We start from the raw sequence: 25,309 nt of genomic DNA, 5'->3' as shown, positions 1-25,309 counted from the left end.
GCCAATAGCTAAAGTACTCCACAAAACCACTTCCGCGGAAGAAGGGAAAAACTTTTAATTTCCCCAACTCCCATTCACGCCTAACTCTGGTTGAATTTTAAAAGCAAGTTTGTTCAACGTTTTGATTCGAGCTCCAACGATTGCTTTTTCATCCATTCATTTGAATTTTTAAACACTTTCATAAAAGTGTTTGTGAGTACAAACACTTTGAAGCAAGTGTTAAGACTGCTCGTTTCGAAGAAACACTTAGCTAACAACTTCTTTTGACGAGATCATAATCTGCGGAAGCTGTGACAGTCGCGATTAACTTGTGGTTGGGATAAAATTCTCATGGCTGTCACTGCTTGATAAAGCTATCGTCTTAATATGAGCGTGTATGCGATGTTTGGTAATATTTTGTCAATTTACTTATACTTTTCTTCAGCCTTTTTTTTGTACAGGAGGGGGAAACCTTCAAAAGGTGCACGATGCCGTGGGAGCGACACAGGGTTATGTGGGACTCTTACCACACTAAAACACCCCCGGTGGCCAACCTTATCGCTGCGTAGAGGACTGCGGGATCTCCAACGGAACGCAACCGGAGTCTTTTTTTCAGCGCATTTTTCAGCCTAGTAGTTACAAAGTCGAACTCTCAATAGGTCCGAAATTTGAATCCTCAGCATTTTAATATTCAAAATTATGCCCATATTAGAAATTAATTGTCACTTCCTTTAATGAAGAAGGAAAAGTAATACTGCATACCTGAAAGATCTTAATAGAAAAGAAGTTAGTTTCAAAGGTATGTGAAGTTTAGCAATACGCACTTGGCCGGCGAAGTAAACTATGGCCTAATCCTTCCCATTCTGAGAGGAAATCTGTTCCCAGCAAATGGACAACAATGGTTTGACGACGTCCGTACAAAGCAAGCGATTAGATCGCTTATCGTTGATACTATACGATGAAACAAGTGGTTTATTCGTGAAATAAAAATTCATTCTTTTCAAGAAAATGGAGAGAGCAAATCCGCCTGTCATTAGTCATAAATAATACAATTTGCTATTCAAGAAAGTAAGAAATACCAGATGAACGAGATATCTACTATAGAGTAGGCATTTGAAGGACTCCTAAGGGATTTATCATTAATATTAGCATAGATTTTTTATAATATAGGAGTAGCAGACGAGCATGCCGTCCACCTGATGGTAAGTGGCTATCAACTCTAGATATGATTAGATTCCTACCTGAGTCACCATGGCACTACCCCTGAGGACTATGGAAAGCCTCGGAAAAGTATGTCTCTCTTATCACACCCTTCAAACCAGAACACATCGTTTAACACTCGGTGTTATTAGACAGAAATAGGTATGGCGGTGGTACCGTCGGAGTCCAACCGCAAAGGGCTCTTCAAAACACCCAGACCCAGAACAGATAAATTCATCATTCAGATATCTGGACGGGATCAAACCCGGAACCCCTTGCGCTTCAGACCACTATGGTGACCACTCCGCAACGTGGGTCACCATAATCAACGTGGTTCAGCATAAGCTCGCCACATCCACTGGTGTGTACAACGGCATACGGCCACACATGCCGCCGTCCTTCCCGGGGTCGTTAGCCGGTCGGTTCGAGCTCCCACTCTTGCCGCCCGCAACCCCGGAAGCCCCGTTTAGTCGCCTCTTACGACAGGCAGGATACCGTAGCCCTATTCTGGTCCCGGTACTACAGGGACAAATCTGGGTTACCTATAACAAAGTTACGCCTAAACCAACTAATTCCACTGGATCACTATCAAAGGATTCGCGACTAAAGCAAAAAGCGTAACAGAATGTGTACATTCGGATTTCAGTAACTCCTGAAAGGTTTTCAGATGGACGGACTTTAAACGAATGAAACGTATGTTTGTTTTAGGTAATTGGTTTAACGTTTGTTTTACAAATAAAGGGATCGGCGATTATGTGATTGGATTGGACTAAAATCAAGTAGAGTTGATTTATGACTTCTGAAAACGACTGTAATTGACTTGAGTATTTTAACACTGTGGAGAAATAACTAATTTTGCATTGTTATAAAATAGTAATCAATATGCTTGACGACCCTCGTGGCAGAGCGGTCACCATACCGGTCTGACGCGCAAAGGGTCCCGGGTTCGATCCCCGGCCAGACAGATATCTAAATGATGAATTTAGGTTTCATTTTTTGGATCTGGGTGTTTGTGTATTTGTCTCCGTGTGTCCATGGCACCCACGATACAGGGAATAATAGTATGGGGTTGTGTGTAGAAAGCGTTTTATGTTTTGTTTTTTTATTTTTTGGTCATAAAGGTTTTTGAATCCACGACACAAGGAATCTTAGTCTAGTCTAAGCTGTGAGCATAGATTACTAAAGATACTTCGCCGCCTTGAAATTGAATGAAGCCACAAATGGCTTAATATAGTAAGTTCTTTTTTTGAATTCTTGACAAATAAAAACATTTTTAGAGAAAATTTACGAACAAGTAACTAATACTGTGTAATTTACATAATAAATATATAATTATTTCAAATATTTTAGGGACATATTAGCACGGAGACGTAGCAAAACTTTTTTAAGCAACTATTTCAATTCTCAAAACTCGGTACATTTTCTTGTTAGGAGTTAGTAATCTTTACTAATCTATGGCTGTGAGTGTAAAAAGCGTTCTTAACACATACCTGTATTTGTTTTAGGTCTGTGGTTATTAACTATCACTTTATTCCTTTTCATTTCATTCCATTTTTTTAGTCCATTCTCTTCAATGATAAACAAAGAAAATCTTACTAAGATACATATTCTTACTCTTAGACCTTAAAAATATCTTGGTGTGTGAAGTCTATCAATCTACTTGGCGAGCGCGGTAGACTATGGACTAATCTTTCTAATTCTAAGCTATGGAAGGTAATGTTTTATGACCGAATGTTTATCTGCCCTCCACCTCAAATAGCTTGATAAATTTTAACATATGAGGTAGCGTTAGAATCTTTATAAGTAACATAGGCTATATGTTAAAAAGTCAGGTTTTTGGTTTTTATGTACTCTTTTATGTTTTTTGTATGTTTTTACTATTTATGTCAAAAATACTTACATAGAACCGTAAGATCAATCTCTGCTTTAAGAGTGTTGCTGATCATGATGTTCTTGGCTTCGCAGGTATACCTCGCCTTGTTGTCAGACGCATCCGCTTTGAAGGACAGCACATTCTCCGACATCCTGCCACTTGTTCTGTAACAAAGGAATTTGGTGTAAAACAATGGTAGATGTATATGAAGGTGGTAGAACCCTTTGTGGTTCGACTCCGGCGGCACCACCGCCACACTTATTTCTACCTAATAACAGCAGTGTTAGGCGCTGCTGTGTTCCGGTTTGAAGGGTGTGGTAAGGGAGACAGACTTTTCTGAGGCGTTCCAGCTTAGTCTTCAGGGGTAGCGGCGCATCTGTGGCCGACCTCAGATAGGAATATCTAATCTTATCTGGGGTTGATTACACATGTCCATGGGCGGTAGTAGCCACTTACCATCAGGTGGACAGCATGCTCGTCTGCTACTCCTATATTATAAAAAAAAGATGAAAATCAAGTGACAAAGGAGTATGCACCTGATGTTAAATAGCTACGAGTATCTATGGACATCTGTAATAATACGTTGCTACACCTGAAAAGTCTTCGTATGTATTCCTTACCCCATCTGTCAAACCAGATAGCAGCGCTTAACACTGTTGTTATAAAGCAGAAATAGGTGTGACAGTGTTTCTTCCAGAGTGGAACCACATATAAGCACATATATTAGCATACCATATTGTATTTGTATTCCTATATATACGTACACGACGTATCAAAAGTCTGAGGACTTATCGCATCAGATCATTTCTGTGAACTGATAATTATTAAATACTAGTTTCTGCCCGCGGCTTCGCCCGCGTTTAAAAGAAAATAATATGACATACTAACATACATAAAACTGAAAATTCGTACCTTCATTGGAATGAAAGTGGCGCCATCTAGCGAAAAAGCGAAAATTGGTCGTACCAACCCTGTAACCTTCGTGGGCTCATGGACAACAACTTTGCTAAAGATCTTCACTTGATCAAATGCATAGTTTACGATTCAATCATTACAAATATTGATTAAAATAATCGACTTTTTGGTCCAAAAGATCGGTTCTCCGATTAATCGATCTTAGATCGCCATCCCTAGTTCCCGTGGGATTTCCAGTATAAAAACTATCCTATCTCCTATCTCGGGTCTCAGACTACCTTTGTACAAAATTTTATTAAAATCGGTTCATTACACACATACATTACATCTAGCCGTAGCCGTTTAGCACACTTAAATACCTTTAAAATCATCATATACCACTGAAAAGACTGGCACACCTAGGAAGAGGTGGAAGAGAATTTTGGGAGAGATAAAAGTCTGGGAAAGGCAGGGCTCAAACCATTAAAAAGAAGAATCAAAAACTCACGCATATCGGAATTTTATACAAATGAAAAAAGTGTTAAGGGACAGAACATCCCTTATCACTTAGGTATGAAAAATAGATATTAGCCGATTCTCAGACCTACTGAATATGCGTATAAAATTTGGTGAAAATCGGTAAAGCCGTTTCCTCCGAAACGGCTTTACCGATTTTCACCAAATTTTACGGTAACGGTACGGTAACTAACATTGTGACACGAGAATTTTATATATAAGATAATAGCCAACTCATATTACGCGTAGGGACTCTAGGGTCAGAAATAGTTGAACGTCACGTTCCACCCCTGTCGTTATGCAAATCACCCCAATTTTCGTGAGACAAAAACTAAGGTAACAGTGCATATAAACCAAGGGTCGATGGGGGATAAAAGGAATTAGTGAATTCACGGTGTTTTCAGGTATTTCCATCCGGAATGCTTCGGTCCGTTCCGGTATTGTTCTGGCCGTTCCGGTATTGTCCGGTTCGTCCCGGTATTGTCCGGTGGGATTGGACGGAACGTAATTGTGCGTCCGATGTATAGAATTCTGTTCCGGAATTTTTCGCGACGTGTGCGGACAAAAAGTTTTTAAACTTTTTTTATGGTTTTATTTTCATTTTTTCATATAGGAGTGGCAGACGAGTATATAGTTCATCTGATTATAAGTGGCTACTGCCGCCCATGGACAGCTGTAATCAACTCCAGATAAGATTAAATTCTTAACTGAGTACGGCCACAGATGCGCCGCTACCTCGGAAAAGTATGTCTCCCCTACAACACCATTCAAACCAGAACACATCAGGGCTTTACACTGCTGTTATGAGGCAGTAATATGTGTGACGGTTGTATCATCGGAGTCCAACCAAAGATGATTCTACCACCTTTATTTGAAGTAATAAAGTCCACCTAATGGTAATGAGTCATTGTCTATCTATAATTAGCCTTAAAGTAATCATTGAGCAGTGATAGCCTAGTGGTTAAGAAACTTGGCCGCTCGATCGAGGGGTCCGAGGTTCAAATCCCAGGTACGCACCTCTGATTTTCAAAAAAATATCTGCGTATTAGTAATTAATCACTTGCTTAAACGGCGAAAGAAAACGTCGTGAGGAAACTTGCATACCTGAGAGATATATAAAAAAAATCTGATAGGTATTTGCAGTCTACCAATACGCACTTGGCCAGCGCGATGGACTACGGCCTAATACTTCTCATTTTGAGAGGAGACCCGTGCCCAGCAGTGGGACAGTAATGGGTTGATGATGATGATGATGATAAAGCATTGATAATTTAGTTGTTAGAAATTTGGTCTCTCAATGGGATATCCAAGGTTAGAATCCCAGATAAGTTTCTCTAATTTTAAAAAACGCGTATTAGAAATGATCAGTTTGACAACAAATTATTATATTGACCTGAAAGCGAGCAAAGTCACGGCCAAAACCTATCCTTTCATAAAACAAAATAAAACCCACAATTCAAAAGATAACCCGGTCAGTTTGAAGCACAAATATTAGTACAAGAGCCAACGAAATCCCTATGCAAAGTGACGTAACCGGCGCTCTCACATTTTCAAGTTATTTAACTTTAAAATGCTACAATATCCGTGGGTATCTTGCACGAATTATTCATCCGAGAAAAGTTTCAAACTAGTCTTTGCTTCGAGATTTTGTAATATTTATAGAAAATATAAAGAGAGGTTAAGAAAGTTCGTAAGCTTCTGACGACTAAGTTTTTTTTAAGTTCAACGCTATTCCAACTTAGCACGGTCTAATGATAGATTGTGCAACTTATAATGAGGTAGGAATTTTACAATACCGTAACTAGGACAGTTTTAAATTTCTTGATACTTTTTCATACTTTGCGAATGTGGAATGGTAAACTTGGTTAATCTTGAGTTTCACAAGAGATGGCGCTGCTCGTTAGGAAGTTGGTAACTTTGTCACTATTTTGTTATTTTTTTGCCTAAAATTGCATAACTGACACACCTACTTCAGTTTTATAAGCGCAGTATTGAGGTTTGTTATATATTTTAATGGCAGTAGCAAATGTAGGTGCAAAAAACTACATAATGACAGTTTTTACATTTATAATCAATACCAGGCAAACGTTGTGTTGCCATATAATAAAAAAAATTTGAATGGTGAACAAACCTTATCACTTAGTGGTATGAAAAATAGATAGAACCCGCACCATATCTTCAGCGTCCATAAATACAATAAAACTTAACATAACATCGGTAATAAAAAGGTTCCGAAAGTTTTCTTTGAACGACAGATTAGAAACTCAATTTCTAATGTAAACCGACCCTTTGGTAGTGTTGGGGTAGCTAACAAAATATTGAATGTTGGGACAAATTTCATTAAATTTTCCGGGTTCCGTAGATAGAATAAGACTAGAAATATCTTTGTGCTTCCATTTACTTGTGTTATTTCCCATTTCTTTTTACCTGACTGCAGAGGGTTAGGTTAGGTTAGGTTAGGTTAGTATTTAAGCGTATGTATGTATATATATATGTATGGACGTATGTATGTATGTAAATATGTAGCTTTGCATTTACATACGTGTGTATGTGTTATTCTTTGTCACACCCTTCAGATTAAAGGTTGACGGATTTTAACATATGAAGTATCGTTGGATGCTTCTAAATTGTGGAATTGACATATGTTATATTTTTAACCGGATTATTTGTTTTCATAATAATTGCTAGCTATCATATTTCAATGGAAAGGGATTATATGATGATATTATAATTAATGTATTATAGTTTCATTTAATACAATTGTAAATCAACTAAAATAGATTTAAATGCAATGACGTTTGCAGTTAAAAAAAATCTAATTATATAAGTAAATAAACTTCTTCGGGGCAGCGTTTTGGCTTGTTTATTTTATTTATAAAACTTTAATTTAATTTTAGTAGTTTTATTTTAAATATGGTTTAATTATTTTTAAATATTTGAATTTGAAATACGAAATAGATTCGATGGAATCCAAATCAAATTTTCTATTATATCGGGAATGTCCGTTAGAATACTGATCGCCTGGACACGGAAACCAGGGCCAAATTGTACAGAATATCGAAAGGGGCACGTGATTAAAATTCAAAGATACCTTAAGAGGGGTCGCGTTGGAACCCATTTTAGGGTTCCGTACTCAAGGCACAAAACGGAACGCTATTACTAAGCCTGCGCTAAGTCCTTCTTTTATAGGGCTCTATTTCATTTACCGTAATAGATAGATCATTGTTTTTTTTTTACAGAGTATGTATAATGATGACCGCTGTAACAACAAATCTATAAAATAAATGAGGGCGTTCATAAAAGAAACCTCTATTTTTCGGCGTTTTTCACTGTATCTATTGAACCGTAATAGATAGACAGTTCAAATTTTCAAAATGAATTTAACTCAATGGCTGCTAAAAAATACTAAAAATAAAAAATAAATGAAAATGTGGTGTTACGGAACCCTCCTTGTTGGAGTTCGATTCACACTTGGCCAATTATTTTTGGATTTCGTCGGTTACAGCACTTTGGTAGGGTGCAGTTTTAATTTTTACCCGACTGCCAAGGAAGGGTTATGTTTTTCGCGCGTATCTTGTATGTTTGTCTTCCTTTATTTGATCCGATCTAACAAACGGCTGGATGAATTTCAACAGTTAAAGTGTCATTATATTTGTCTCAACGACCCGAGTGTTCTTAGATAGGTGTTAGTAAAAAAAAAATCAAAATGGCGGATTTTTGGCGCGAAATAGTAAGATTTAAAAAAAAAATAGTTAACCGAACCTATCGAGTAGGGTATCAAATGAAAGGAAATTAAGCGGAGATTATAAAAACATATTTGTATATATATAAAACAGAAAGGTGACTGACTGACTGACTAACTAAATGACTTTTTCATTTTTCAGAAATCAACGTACAGCCTAAACCAAGGACCTTACAGTTCTGAAATTTTGCACGCAGGTTCTCTATATAGCTTGAATAAGTACTAAGAAAGGCCTTTTGGAAATTCTACCCTTAAGAGGGTAAAATAGGGGAAAACAGTTTTTTTCAAATCCTTTAATTTTGAAGCAACTACTATAAAAATTTGTATTTGGCTTTCTGAATAGGAACAAGGCCGCACTTATTTATCCCCCTCCGAATCAACCCCGTAGAGGGTAAAATAAGGGTTAAAAGTTCATTTGAACAATCGTCAATTTTGAAGCAAACACTATGACATGTTGTATAAGGCTTTTTGGATAAAAATAATGAAATGCTACCTCTAACGAGGTAAAATAATGACCGAAACTTTGATTTACTAAAGTTATATATTTTATAGGCCGTAAATGGTGAAATTTTTCGCAAAATAGTAACACGTTTTAAAAAAAGTTAACCAAACCTATAGAGTAGGGTGTCAAAATAAAGGAAATTAAGAGGAGATTACATATACATTATATAATATATCTTATATATAAAATTCTCGTGTTAGTTACCGTACTCCTTCGAAACGGCTTCACCGATTTTCACCAAATTTTATATACATATTCAGTAGGTCTGAGAATCGGCCACTATCTTTTTTTTTACACTTAAGTGATAAGGGTTGTTCATCCTTAACATTTTTTTTATTTATATGGCAACACAACGTTTGCCGGGTCAGCTAGTACATATATACTCGTATATACACATCGAGATGACTGTTTGACTAAATGAGAGAGTTGCTGTGCCAGAGATCAACGCAAAGGGAAACCGCTGAACTTAAGCGTGCTGAAATTTTACACATAGGTTCTTTATATAGCGTAAATGAACACTACGAGGATAAAATAGGATAATATTGTTTGAACATCTTTTGTTTTTGAAGCAGACACCTACTATGAAAGTTTGTATTTGGCTTTCTGGATAAAAATAATGAAATGCCTATTTCACTGCTTTTGGAAATTCTACATCAGCCTTTTTGGTGCAGTCGGGTTTTTGATTTATTAAATTAATATTTAAAATGTTACATTTTGGAATACAAAGCATTTTTGGAAGAGGCTTTTTGGCGTTTCTGTGACCCATATACATTTCAGAAGAGTGTCCCTTTAAAGTTCGTATCAAACTTCAAGGTATTTGAAAATTAATAAGTTTTGAGGGTGGTAGAACCCTTTGTGATTCGACTCCGGCCGCACCACCGCCACATCTATTTTTGCCTGATAAAATCCTTTCAATTTAATAATAACAGTTGTATAATATCATAAATAAGTTTATTTATTTATGATATTATACAACTGTTATTATTAAATTTTCTACAATAACGTGAGTTTACTTATTGTATTTCTTATATTTAAATTTCACATTGCTCTCCTCACATACATACGCTCGAAAAACATTACCCTCTGTAGTATTATATTAAGAAAGCATATTGAGAATTTATAATATAAGAACACTAGAAGTGCACGTGATTCGCCCGTGTTATAAAAAATAACATGACATATCGATACCTTAATTCGCAAATCAGCCAACTCCATTTTTGTCAAAATGTTTTTTAATGGTCCTAAAAATAACCTTAGCTAAGTCGGACATAAAAATATAAATTATTGGGAAACAAAACGTTCATTTCGAATGATTAGAAACATTGAGCCAAACTAAGATGTTAATACACGAAATGTTTAAATTAATGAATGGCGGGAACTTAACTGCCAAATTAATATGAAAAAATATGTATTTTCTTAAAATTGAGGCTTTTCCTTTAGTTTTTCATTTATCATTACTTTCCAGAATTTGATCCTTATAAGCGACACTATCAGATAGTGGAATAATATAGAGGTGTCATTTTTTTCAAAATGAACTCGTTCGATTCCCGGCTTAGGAAAAAAATATTTTAAAAAACTAATGATGCAGTTTTAGTTTTTATCAAAATCGGCCACGTAACTCCTTTCAGCATTTTTCGCTAATCCTTATAGTTTCGGATTTGGCCATGAAGGCCCGTTTTAAAAATTCACCCTGTATATATTCATAGGTAACACAAAGTAAATTTTATTTCATTCTTAATGTAATAATAATAAATACATATCAAAAAACTTTTTCTAAACAAATTCACAAAAAGGTTAAAACACAGTGACCGCATCTCATCAAGACGGCGTGGGAAAGTCACCCAACCGTGGGCATCACTGCCCACTCTACCGTGCAGGGATGGGCGCTTAAGATTCAATAGATGGGCTATTCCGTTAATATTCAAATAATATACATTAAATGAAATGTGTTTTTTGTAGGAATTACGACGAATAGGGCGGCTAGACGTATTGCGTGGTGTTGCAGTGTTCGTGTATTTGATCAAATATTTGTAGACATTGTGTGTATCACACACACACGAAAATATATGCGCGTATCCCAACTAATGTTATTGTATATATTACTAGCTGACCCGGCAAACGTTGTGTTGCCAACTCTTATCCCTTAGAGGTATGAAAAATAGATAGTAGCCGATTCTCAGACCTACTGAATATGCATATAAAATTTGGTGAAAGTCGTTTCGGAGGAGTACGGTAACTAACATTGTGACACGAGAATTTCATATATAAGATAATGCGAAAGTGAGTTTGTTTGTTAAGCTTTCACGCTTTATGTACCAAACGGATTGTCATTAATTTTTGTACACGCGTTGTCAGGGGTCCAGAAAAGCACATAGGACCTTTATTTCGAAAAAACAAATTTCCGAGGGATAGATATAATCACTATTGTCATCGACCTCTGATCGGAAGCGAAGCGGCGGGTACAAGCTAGTTAGAAATAAACTATCACTTGCTTTAACCGCAAAGAAACACATCATAGGAATAAATAAAAAAATTGTGAGCCGTCACGGGACGCCTGGCAGATGTGAAACATCGACATTATTTTGTAAAAGTAATATGCAGAAAAGAACATATTGTGATAGGAACTAAATATGTCATAATGATAAAATAAAATATTACGATTTTTTCCAGATAACGATGACTATTTATTGAATAAACATTTATTTTCATTAAATACAAAAATTTACGAATTTATTTGAGTGGGAGAGAATCGCACAGTCGATTGCGCATGGCGACGCGTCGCCACACCGTACACACTACTGCATATAGACTGTGTATATATACCATCGTATAGCGTGGCCACGGCATGCGTCGCCACGCCAGAAATCGGTTTTACGTGCGGCTATAGATGTTTCACATCAAAACCCTTTTCAAAGTTATGTGAAGTCTACCAATACGCACTTGGCCAGCGGTGGACCAGTGCCCAGCAGTGGGAGTCATAATGATGCTGATGTTAAACGCCAAGCACAGGGTGTGAGAAAATACAAATGGTACTTATCGTGAGAATATCATCTGTAAGAGACACTACAGTCACACCTGTGGGCACAGGTTGTGGTTTGTTACCTGATACAGCCTAAGAAATGGGACAGTGGAGGCTTTGATATAAACTAAAGCTCGATTCACATCATTATTTTGAATGTAGAACTCTTTGTGGTTAGACTCCGGCGGCACCACCGCTACACCTGTTTCTGCCTAATAACAGCAGTGTTAAGCGCTGCTGTGTTGTAGTTTGAAGGGTGTGGTAAGGGAAGTATATTTATCCGAGGAATTTCACCTTAAGTCTTTAGAGGTATCACATCTGTACCCTTAGTACAGTTTTTACAAAAAATACTGTTTTTGTATATGTTTACGTATTTGCCCATACATTTCCGATCAGTGGACTGTATCAGAACTGATTGGAAATGTATGGGAAATACGTAAACAAATACAAAAACAGTCATTTTTGTTCAAACGTAGAAACTTATACTAAGGTTACTGTTGCCAACCTCAGGTAGGCCTCTAATATTATCTGCAGTTGATTACAGATGTCCATGCAGTAGCCACTTACCATCAGGTTGACGGCATGCTCGTCTGCTACTCCTATATTATGTAATGTAAAAAAACAGCAGAACTGCTGCAAGAAATAGTTTTTTTTTAAATATATAATTATAGGTAGCAGACGAGCATGCAGTCCACCTGATGGTAAGTGGCTAGTGCCGCCCATGGACATCTGTAATCAACCCCAGATAGAATTAGATATTCCTACGGCTACAGGTGCGCCGCTACCCCTGAGGACTAAGCTGGAACGCCTCGGAAAAGTATGTCTCCCTTACCACACCCTTCAAACCAGAACACAGCAGCGTTTAACCAGTTGTGGAAGTACCTCCCAATCGAACCATACTGGTTCCACCATACAATTTCCAAAAAGCTTAACAAAATGCTCATAACCCCATAACATATTCTAGAAACTCATTAACACTTCAAAACTTAACCGTAACTTCGTCAAACGTCAAACCACAACCCCCATCACCAGTTACAAAAGGTCGCAACTACCCCGAAAACTTTAAGGGAAACTAACCAATCACTGGTTATGATAAACGCGAATTCGGCGTACACTTTCCATAGGAAGTATTGAGAGACTCCCGACTAATTGCTCTAACGATTTCGCCAATCAGAGGCCACATTCACACGACTAATTATTTGGGTAGGTTGTGAGTATTAGCGGGTGACATAGCGGAAGCGGTAGCGGATTGCAAACGCTTTAAGATTCATTTATAGCTATAAATAGACGCTTTCTACACTCACCGCCCCACAGTAGCATTCTCTATGTCGTGGACACACATAGACAAATACTTAAACACCCAGATTGACAGAAAAAGAACTAATTGGAAAATTTATCATTCAGATATCTGTCTAGCTGGGGATAGAACGCGGGGCCTTTTCCGCGTTAGACCTGTACGGGGTAAGCGCTCCGCCACGCGGATCGTCGATAGAGCGTGACGAAAAATAACACGAAAACCAAAAAGTACACTCTTATAACATCAAATACTTTTATTATCTTTATCTAGAAATCATATTTCAATTATAATCGCTTCCACTACCACTTACAAACGGACCATACCAACGAAAACAAATAAAAAGGGGCAGGTTATTTATAAACACCTTCCCACAATACACAGCCAAGCATGACTTTATGTTAAAACATTGACTACTTACTATTCTTTGTATCTTTAAAACTACTACAACAGCTAAGAAAGTAGTGATACTCGTAGCTTAGAAATTTAACGTTTCATTCAGGGGTCCTAGGTTCCAATCTCAGGCTCTATGTTTTTAAAAATTATGCGCGTATTAATGAAATCAAATCATTTTTTTTTTATTCAAAATAGGTTCTTTGCAGAACAATGTGTGAATGTCATTACATCTACCACCACTTCACTAGGACTTTCGTTATTATATTAAGAGTTAATTGTCACTTGCATAAGTGGATGGTAAGCATCGCGAGGAAACTGACTAGCCTGAGAGTTCAAAAAAATGGTTTATATAAGCCTTTTAAATTTACTAATTCGCACTTAACCATTGCGGTGGACTATGGCCTTCCCTCCCTCAATCTGGCATATACGTGCCCAGCAGTGGGATAGTGGGCTGACGAAGAATACACACAGTTCCCTTGATTTATATATACTGTAGCAGTGATCACCTATAATTTGATAGATTCAATGATAATTCCAGTGATAGCCTAGTGGTTAAGAAACTCGGCCTCTCGATCGAGGAGTCCGAGGTTCAAATCCGACGCACCTCTGATTTTTCAAAGTTATGTGCGTATTACAAATTAATTATCACTTGCTAAACGGTGAAGGAAAACATTGTGAGGAAACCTGCATGCCTAATAGATTAATAAAAAAAATCAAATGTTTGTGAATTCTATCAATACACACTTGGCCAGCGCGGTGGACTATGGCCTAATCCTTCTCATTATGTGAGGAGACCCGTGCCCAGCAGTGGGACAGTAATGTGTTGTTGATGAATGATAATTCGCTCATTTAATTTTATTACAAAAACATTTAATACATACCTATTATTACTGCAGGTTGTAAAGTATATTCACTTGAAAAATCATCTTGAATATAACCAAATAACGCCAAGAATAACCCAATATGAAAACGATTCAAATAAAACTGGCTCCATACGAGCGGTCTTGTTAAAATTTCCATTTCCGCGTAGGCAGCTCGCTGTAATGTTTTGAACCCTTTAAACTACCCTTTTCCCACTGGATTTGCGTGTTCTTTGAATATTTTTAGAGATTGAAAATATTAAAGTATATCTATGCGAATAGGATGCAAAATATTTTTTTTATATTACATGAATAACAGACGAATGCAGTCCATTTGATTGTAAGTGGCTACTGTCGCCCATGGACATCTGTAATCAACCCCAGATAGGACTATTCTACCTAAGGTCGCCCACAGATGCGCGTAGTGGCACATCTGAGGACTATGGTGAGATGCCTCGGAAAAGTATGTCTCCCTTACCACACCCTTCAAACCAGAACACAGCAGCGCTTAACACTGCTGTTATAAGGCAGATATAGGTGTAGCGGTGGTGCCGTCAGAACCACAAATGGTTCTACCACCTTCAAAACTTCAACTGGATAATTCCATACTTAACGAGTTATGATGTTTTCACGTAAAATATTACAGATATTTTTAAAACACTGACAAACAGAAGACCTCACTACACACCGTTCCTTACATAATCCAAATAAAACTTACAATACACTCGAGTTCTTGTTAAAATTTCCATTTCCGAAGCTACCCCACGAGATCCAATCTTGGGTTCTTATAAAAAGTTGTTCAACCAATTGACGTTGCTAGAGTGACCCGTCGGGTCGCACCCCATTTAGCGATAACGGACTGACTTGTTGATTTTTAAGGAAAACCGAGATCGGATTAACTTTTGTATGGTAATGACTTTTTTTTTAAATAGAACACACTTCGCATAATCTTTTATACGGAAACGATTTTTGCCCGCGGCTTCGCTTGCGTTACGAAGTAATATTTTCATCCCCTATTTTATGCCATTGGAGGTAGAATTGATCATAATCCTTTCTTAGCGGATCTCTACGTCATAACAAATGCCTACTACCTACCTGCATGCCAAATTTCAGCCCGATCCCTCCAGTGGTTTGGGCTGTGCGTTAATAGATCACTATGTCAGTCAGTCACCTTTGAGTTTTATATATTTAGAAGTAGTGAACGAGTTATTCCACTTTATGTTAATCTATCAAATTATTGTCTATCTAAGATCGAAATTGATTGTTTCTCATACGCAGATATTGTCAAATGTATGTATGTCGCTCTTTGGTAGACAAAACATTAGATAGATTAAATGTTAATACCGGGCTCTAATAGTAAGATCATTGCTATCTATGGACAGATTGTGAGCAATTCCAGATTCTATTCATATTATCTGAGGCGTTTCAACTTAGTCTTCAGGGATAACAACGAATCGAACGATTACAGATTCAGGTTCAGCAGTGGCCATTTACCAGGAGATTGACTGTATGCTCGTCTGCTACTTCGATATCGTCTGCTATGCTACCCTACGGAACCCTAAAAATGGTTAATAAAAACAGTTCTTCATAATTCAGTTGGTACCGATACATGAGGTGATTCTCCCAAGGGTCAGAATAACTGTCGGTACGTAGAAAAACTTCGCCGTATGGCCACTGTGACGTCACACGTCAGTTGGTACCGCGGATATTGATGACGATCTAGATAAATTTGGAAAATATCCCACATATTGGAAAAATCCAAATAAATGTTCGTGAAATGGATGAATCGAGTTTTATTAAATTGCAGCATACTAGCAGTGCAGTTTTTATAATATTGGAGTTGTAGACGAGCATGCAGTCAACCTGATGGTAAGTGGCTACTGCCGCCCGTGGGCATCTATAATCAACCCCAGGTAAGATTAGTATTCATACCTGAGGCCCGTCACAGATGCGCCGCTAACCCTGAGAACTAAGCTATAATCCCTCGAAAAATAAGTCTCCTTTATCACACCTTTGAAACCTGAACACAGCAGCGCTTAATTTTGCTGTTATCAAACAGAAATAGGCGTGGCGGTGGTGCCGCCGGTGTCGAATCAATGAGGATTTTTTTATATGTAACCTAACGATAAGGCAGACGGGCTACCTGGTGGAAAGCAGTCACCGTCCTATGGACATTTGGAACACCAGAGGAGTCGCCAATGCATCGCCGGCTTTGAAGGAGAGCCCTTTTTGCACCCTTCTTGAATTATATTCTTGAACTGTTTTTAAAGATGTGTGTGCTTATTAACGACCCGCGTGGCGGAGCGTTCACCATACCGGTCTGACGCGCAGAGGGTCCCGGGTTCGATCCCCGGCCAGACAAATTCCGAAATGATGAATTTAGGTTTCTGTTTCTGGGTCTGGTTGTTTGTGTATTTGTCTCTGTGTGTGTCCATAGCACCCACGAAACAGGGAATCCTAGTGTGGAGCTGTGAGTGTAGAAAGCGTTATTATTATACTATTGTGTGTACCAAATCGTATAATACTAGTAATTACCTGTAACATTTTTATCCTGACTTCTGACTTGTAATGTCTTTTGGCAAAATGACAAAAAATACTTGTCATTTTCCATTTGATTCACTGCGACCTGATTTTCGTGTGATGGATTTCAAGACTCGGATTATTTCCCTTGAGAAATATGGTTTTGTATTATGGTGAATGAAAACACCTTATTCATCGGGGTGAAAGAAGGGGTGGTTCCGGTAATTGACTACGAATCATCTCAGGATTCGCGAATTTAAATGAGACATATATTTTAAGGTATACGTGGTTTGGAAAAAAAATCTTTTATGTGCAGGTAAGGTATGTATATTTTCTTTGCAATATAAATTTTATGTTAATAAGAGTCTATTTACGGGAAACTATAGAGAAAGAAAGAAGAATATTATATTGTTTAGATAGTAATCTTTTCTATGGCATCTGCCATAGAATGAATTATCAGAAAAAATAGAGAATGGGGAGCTGTTATTGATTCAATAGTCTATTTTATATAATGAAAGATTTTTTATAATAACAGCTCCATTCTTTATTTTTATATTATATTCTTTATTCTATTCCATATATTCTTTATTCTATTTTATATAATAAAAAAATATTATATAAAATAGACGTTCAGGAATAACCAGCCTACAGGTAGATGTTATTAAATATAATGAGGATGGTTCGATCAGAGAGATACCATCGCCAGATCTATTTCGTGTGTGAAAGAGTTCTTGTTTCGGTGGAAAGGTGGTGGTTAACTTAGATATTATGACTGACTATCAGAGTCCATCAGAAGTGCGGACACGAATTTTTATGAAGGTCTAGGGTTCACTTCCTCAGTAAGTATCTGTGTTTTTTCTTGAAATTATGAAATTGACATTGTTGACTTGAATGAACTAGGCCTAAAGTTGCTGAATATTTTAGATTTTGTATTCTTGATATTTCGGTTTTCTAACGATTTCAATTTTGGAAACTTTTTTGGATTTCTGCACTATCGAAATTTCTCTCTTTTAACACTTTGCGTTTTGGAACCTTACTTTCTTGACATTTAACTTTTTGAAAATTTTGCCCTTTCGATATTTTGATTCTTGAACTTGCTGTTCTCACATTTTGTTCTCTTTTTATTTTGTCCACATTACATTTTTATTTACGATTAAATTTACATTACATTTACGATTATTTGCCATTTTAACATAATGCAAATCAAACAATAATCGAACCTGGATCCTTTTAATGGCGATACCGTAACAAGTAAGCAACTATATGAAAAGAGAATCAAACCGCAATGTTTTGATTCTCTTTTCATGTAGTACCCCATATCTCTTACTGTCTCTTATAAAACATTTCTCATACGTGTTGTATCTCGGAAAATATATCATCCAGTTTCGATTATTTGCTTTTATTTCACGGAGAGGAAAATTGTATCGAAGACCATAACATATATCAAACGGAATGCGATGCACCGAATGCGGTGGGAGATACGGCACAAGGTATGAGCGAAGGCGATTTATTTGTTTTTGTGTAAATTTTCCTACTTTTGTAGCTTTGTTTGTCTCATTGAACTGAATTCCATTAACGATGTTAATCATGGGTAGTGCGGTTGATGCTTTTATTATTATGTTTTATATTTAAGTTACAAGAAGCGGAGGGCGGGTAACCGCTGGATTCTGACGGCCCAAGACCGGTCGGAGTGGCGCAGACTAGGGGGGGCCTATGTCCAGCAGTGGACTAGTAAAGGCTGATGGATGGATGATGATGGATGATTGAGAAGTGAGAAGTGTATAGTGAGAAGCGGTAAGAATCCTCCAGGGTTAATCTCTTACTTAGTTTGGTATGTTAATAATTTTTAAGAAAAAAATAAAGTTTTATCCATTTTTAAACTCCAATTTACATGAACACGTGTTCATAAATAAGTATTAGGGATTACCTAAAAAGGTATTATTTTTATGTAGAAATAATAACAAGTCCAGTCCCTGTGGTAAATGTTATTGCATTGCTACCTCTGAGGACTAAGTTGAAAGACCTCGAATAAATGTCTCCTATACCACACCCTTGAAACCAGAACATAGCAGCGCAACTGATGTGCCGTTACGTTGAACTAAGAAGGGTTCTTTAAATTAACCTACCTACCCGCTTCCGCCTATAACACATCCCACATTATAAATTACACTCTAAATTTTCTCAGACGTTATTTATTACTTAATCTCAAAGCTCCGCAAATGTTTTTAGGAGTAAACTGCTTGAGATATAATTCTTTGAAGAATAGCTTAATGTCTTATATTTTCAAGGCTATTAACTTAAAGCTCAAATGTAATAGACTATTACTGCGCTAGAGAAGTTAGGTACATGTTATATAAAGGGCGAGGCACGATAAGTTAATAACAGTTTGATGTTAGAAAATATATTTTCTTCTCATTTATAAAGTCAGAGAAAATAAAAAATATGTCAAGTAAGTTTTGATGGGACGTTAACATTTTATTAAGTATGGATTATTTTGGTAAATAACTGTTGGGCGCCTGGCGAATTTTAAGTTCCTTTAGACTAAGATGATCCAATTTAAATTCTTTAACTTTACCGATGTAATAATATTTTTACCTCAGGAAAATTCCGTACGTGTTTTAACCCTTAGGACTAACTTGGAACGCTATATAATACAGAAATAGGTGTGTTGGTATGGTACCACCATAGTTGAGCCACAAAAATTTCTAGCTTTTGTAGTTTAGTCGTGTATTTTTTTTTGTATATATGTAACTACAATTTATCGCTTATTCGCCAGCAGTGTAGCACATACCCAAGCAAGGTTGTCGCTTAGCTATTTGAAGCTGTTAGTAACATGCCATAAAACTAACACTTTATTCGTCTGAGCTCCGAATTTGTAAGACAATTAAGAATTTAATATATATTTTAATAAAAGGCAGCTAGATTAAAAAAAGTTTAAGCAAAACATTTGCAATTTTCTCTTATAAGTTACAGCTGCGAAATAATTAAAGAATAATCTGACAGGGATTTGAACCCGGAATTTTAGTTGAAAGTTCAAATTTCTAGCACTTTTTAAGGTAGCAGAACACGTGGTATGGCAGGTTTCTTCGTGATGTTTTCTTTTAATTAATGAAACTATGGATAACTATTTTCCAGGTTTTTCGAAGATTCTCCTTCACCGTAGAAGCACGTGCATTTATTTCCAATACGCACATAACTCAATACTCGCACAATAATCAGATGTGCGTGAATGCTGGGATTCGAACCTTGGACCGATAGGTTGAGAGGCTACCTTTCAACCTAGGCTATAACTGTTTGCTAGATGAAACCAACGATACCACGCGTCCTACAACCCGTCAAGCCGTTTGGGTTGCAAAGCATGCCAAAGAATGAAAGATACATATAGCTAGTGAAATAGAGCTATTATTTTAATCATTTGTACGACACATTCCATACATATTTATTATCCAAATTCACTCTGAAGTGGAAATAATAAGGGTGTTTTATTGAACTCTAGCAAATTGAATTCATAACGTAAAGTTTAAGGGTACTACTACAGCGTATTGTCATTTTAAGGAAGTGTTGCGATGTTACGTATAAGATTAAGCCCAAAAATAGGATCAAAATAGGACATTCACTTACGAGCATTTTATTTTTTGCCGGAAATCGGTATTTAGAAATAAAAACACAAAAACTTGAATATCTCAAAAACAAATCACTATCGGCTAGGGTACTTAATGACAAAACCTATTGCAAATGAGCTCAACTTTTACCCCTCCAAGGGAATGTATCGAATTTTCAGTAACCCTGTATAATAAAAAAAAAGAATCCTTAAAAAGAAATCCTTACTCATACAACACGACAAAAAATCTATTATAGAATTTATTTAGCGATTTAGTCTAAAAGCACCACCATCTAGAAATATCTATTATATAATTAGTTTAGAAATTTAGCCAAGACCTGCTTTTACGATCTAGATCTAAACTAATAATCTAAACTTGGGTTGTACCTTATTCATCAACCTAGACACATCGGCTGACCTTTAAAGTTTATTATGAAATATGATACAGGGAGCCGAGGTCACAGATTGGGGATCAGTTTTTGATGTGAAACATCTATAGCCGCACGTAAAACCGATTTTTGGCGTGGCGACGCATGCCACGCTATACGATGGTATATATATACAGTCTATATGCAGTATTGTGTACGGTGTGGCGACGCGTCGCCATGAGCAATAACTATTACCGAAGTCACTAATTAAACGAATTAAGTAGTCACGATTTGAAATAAATTCGTAAATTTTTGTATTTAATGAAAATAAATGTTTATTCAATAAATAGCCATCGTCATCTGGAAAAAAAATGGATATTTTATTTTATCATTATGACATATTTAGTTCCTATCACAATATGTTCTTTTCTGCATATTACTTTTACAAAATAATTTCGATGTTTCACATCTGCTAGGCGTCCCGTGACGGCTCACATTTTTGTTTATATTTATCTGATAAAGAAAGATGAATTTGACTTTGGTACTCTTGTACTAATATCTTTTCTATTTCTAATACAAATACATATTAACTAATTGCCTATTTTAAAGGTATTTTCAAGGTGGTATCACCCTTTGTGGTTCGACTTCCATCACACCTATGTGTTGGTGATGCCACCGGAGTCTTAGTGATTTTGTTTTTCTTTTTTTTGTGTTTTTGTGTTTTTTTTGTTTTTTTTTTTCAATTTATTTCTTGATTTTTATCTTTGTATATTTAGTTTTAAAAATTGTACTGTCTGCTGCAATTGTCTCAAATAAATGATTATTATTATTATTATTCATAACAGCAGCATTAAGCGCTGCTGTGTTTGAGTTTGAAGGGTGTCAGGTGTCAGGGAGACATACCTAAGGCGTTCTAACTTAGTTCTAAGATATAGCAACGCATCTATGACTGACCTCAGATAGATATCTAATCTTATCTGTGATTGATTTACCCATGTCAACCAACCAACACGCCATTTTAAGTACTTAAGATTTTTACTTCTTTTTTATACTTAAATACAGATTTGAAATAAAAAAATTGTCAAAAAATCATTTGAATAAAACCCTACGGAACATTTCACCTAAACCCGGTTCACGCTTAACCGTTTTTTATTTACCCTTCACCAACTTCCCATTAATCAATCCAGCTTATGAATTTTTTCTCCCATTTTTGGCATGACTTTGTTAGTTTTGAAGACAGACCAGAGACTTAGGTATCAAATGATTGATTATGAAGTGGAGTGGTAGTGGATGTAATTCAGCCTTTCTAAGTGTCTAGGGTTCGAATCCTGGTGAAATTTTTTTTTGTTTTTTTTTTTTTTTAATAGAACTGTAGCAAAAACCACGCGATTCTAATGGTAAGTGGCTACCGCCCGTGGACATCTATAACCAAACCCAGATAGGATTGGAATGCTGAAGTCGGCCATAGATGAGTTGCTACTACCGAGGACTAAGCTGGAACGCCTCTGAAAAGTATGTCTCCCTTACAACACCCTTCAAAACAGAACACAGCAGCGCTTAACACTGCTATTATTGGGCAGAAATAGGTGTGGCGATGGTGCCGCCGGAGTCGAACCACAAAGGGTTCTACGACCTTTAAAAGCAAAGAAATATATAACTTTTCGAATATAAGTACGAGTATGTTGTCAATAAATATAATGTAAGAATATTCCTTCCTTTATTAAGGAAAACAATATATTAAATTGCTTTTCTATCACTGTACGTCGGCTACTAATACTATAAAGGTTTTTTCATTTTCTTTGTAATTTTATAAAGAAAATCATTTTCCTTTATAGACTCTTATGTCAAAACAAAGACATTCAAATACATAACAAAATTAAAGGTAGTAGAGCCCTCTGTGCTTCGACTCCGGCACCACCGCCACACCTTTTCTGTTATAACAGCAGTGTTAAGCGCTGCAGAACACAGCAGCCAGCACACTAGAAAACTTGGTTAAGAGGTTTGCTAAGGGACACATACTTTTCTCAGGCATTCCAGCTTAGTCCTTAGGCGTACTCTGACCGATCTCATGTGGGAATCTGGACAACTGATGATAAGACGTGGCCTCTTGCAACTGGACATCTATAATCAACTGCAGATAAGATTAGAGTTCTATCTGAGGTCGGCCACATCCGTTGCTGGTCCTACGGCTAAGTTGGGTCTCGGATAAGTATGTTACTCTTACCATATCCCACAAACCAGAATGCAGCATCGTTTAACACAGCTGTTAGTAGGTAGAAATGGATATAGCGATGGTGCTTTTAGATTCGAATTACAAAGAGTTCCACCACCTATCCTACAAACAAAACTACCACTAGTCCTAGTGTGATTCAGATTGAACTTGCTAAGCTGAACATCCTCCTGAGGTATCCCTGACCGATATGACATGGGGCTCTTCAAACGGTGTAAAAAGAGCTCTCCTTCCAGGCCGTCGATGCATAAGCGACTCTGGTGTTGCAAATGTCTACAGGCGACTGTGACAGCTGTCCACCAGGTAGCCCGTCTGCCCTATTAAAATTGGATCACCCTTCATTTATCATCTCAAGAGTAATGTCTAAAGCCGGCTACAGACTCACGTCAGAAGTCTCGCCGAGAAATTGCGCTAGAATCGAGAAGGCATCACTCATGACCATTATCCAAAACGGACGACAGTGCAGCGGCTCTAACTACACAACAACATACAATGTCATGGTCGCACTGAAGAACCAGACCGAAGAAGAATGTGATGCCGTTCTCTTTTCTCGCTCGAGACACCCTTTGAAGAAAACACACTGATATGTTTGAAAAAAATAGTAACCACCATAACTTTAATACTAGAAATAAAAATAAATTAGTAATTCCTAAATAAAGATTATGCAAGGTGGCTAGATCTTTCATAGGTAACTGTATTCGCTACTACAATAAAATACCTGACCACATTTTGAATCTCATAGAAAAAAAGTTCAAACATGTCGTTAAAAAAACGCTATATAAAAAGCGTACTATAAACTAAGTGATTATTTGACAGACAAAACGGTGTGGTCTGAAGTAGTTCCAGCTCCACATGTACCATTAGCTTAAGTTTAATATTGTAAAAAACATTTTTTTTAAAAGATGTGTGTTATGGAGTTTCTTTCGCCGCTTCTTCTCCATAACGAAACACCTTGTGAAGTGGTGGTAGTTGTATTGACATTCAAAAAGTGCTCTGTAAAGAACCTATTTTGAATAAAAAAAAATGTTTTGATTTGATTTGATTGGAAGCGGGCAAAAATACCGACACCGATCCGAACAGGCGAGCGCGAGAACGAGAAAGCAAGAACTATCACATTCACGCTTCTCGGGTGTTCTTGTGGGTTCTCGGCGTGAGTCTGTAACCGGTGTTATCTTTAGTTTAAGAAATATGGAGGATCGGGTATAATTTTTTTATTGATGGCCATAAAGCCTCGATTGGTTGTAAGAGGGGTGCGGTCCGGTCAATTGGGGTTAAGTGTTTAGTGTTATTGTTTTATTATTAAGTCTATTGGTGAGGGGGTAATTTTTTTATGGAACAGAAATAAATTAACCCTTATGGTTCGACTCCGGCGGCACCACCGTCACACCTATTTCTGCCTAATAACAATAATATTGATCACTTCTAACAAGAAAGTCTTACCAGTTTTGAGAATTGAATTTGTTGCGTAAAGTGTTGCCAGGTCTCCATTCTTAAATGTCCCCAAAATGTTTGAGATATATTTATTACGTAAATTACGTAGTACTAGTTATTTATACGTAAATTTCTCTAAAATGTTTTTTTTTTATTTTTCAAGATTAAAAAAAAAATTATAATATCATCATTTTGTGGCTTCATTCAATTTCAAGGAGGTAAAGTATCTTTCTATTTAACTTATCAAAAAAATTACATAAAAATGTATCCACACTTTGTCATTTCCAGAAATTTTATTCCCTGACAGGAATCACTCATTGTAACCCCATCTTGGAGTCGCAAAAAGGCAGCGACATGATAAACGATCCCGGGATTAGGGCGCGGGACACCGGGTCAGAGTTCGATTCCCGGGCTAAGCCTACCGAATCGCGGCGTCTTTATTATCCGGGGATCTTTGCCTTTGATAAAAGTTTTTTGCTCAAAATGGCGGGTTATTTTTTGTTACACTGTCTGTGTATTCGATAAATGTACGAAATGGTTTCGAAGTTTGAGTTTTAAGAACATTTTGTGTCGATTGTGGCACCAGTGTCATTATTTTTATAATAGTTTTCAGGGCTGTGTTCTGACGTGCTGTGGTAGAGACGTTTCAACAAGTCTCCAAGTAGCTCCATATTCGTCATCATCAACCCATTACTGTCCCTCTGCTGGGCACAGGTCTCCTCTCAAGTGCGAATTGGTAAGCTTCGCATACCGACTATACAGGTTTCCTCACGATGTTTTCCTTCTCCGTTAAAACAAGTGATAATTAACTTGTAATACGCACATAACTTTGAAAAATCAGAGGTTTGTGCCAGGGATTTGAACCTGGGAGCCCTCGATTAACA

The 25,309-nt window shown here is 36.9% G+C and overlaps 1 protein-coding gene across 1 annotated transcript in view; it reads right to left on the bottom strand.

The window, feature by feature from the left end:
- The window catches only part of sns (sticks and stones), a 340,736-nt gene that overhangs the window by 71,806 nt on the left and 243,621 nt on the right, over positions 1-25,309 (bottom strand). The window contains exon 9 of the mRNA XM_073077924.1: positions 3,080-3,216. Within this exon, the coding sequence (XP_072934025.1) occupies positions 3,080-3,216 (137 nt within the window). The remainder of the gene's footprint in view (positions 1-3,079; positions 3,217-25,309) is intronic.

The sequence above is a fragment of the Epargyreus clarus genome, unplaced genomic scaffold (genome assembly GCF_041222505.1).
Source record: "Epargyreus clarus isolate Ecla_fem2 unplaced genomic scaffold, WU_Ecla_fem_2.2 ptg000011l, whole genome shotgun sequence".
Classification (NCBI taxonomy): Eukaryota; Metazoa; Arthropoda; class Insecta; order Lepidoptera; family Hesperiidae; genus Epargyreus; species Epargyreus clarus.
This window is presented reverse-complemented; position numbering and strand designations above follow the sequence as displayed.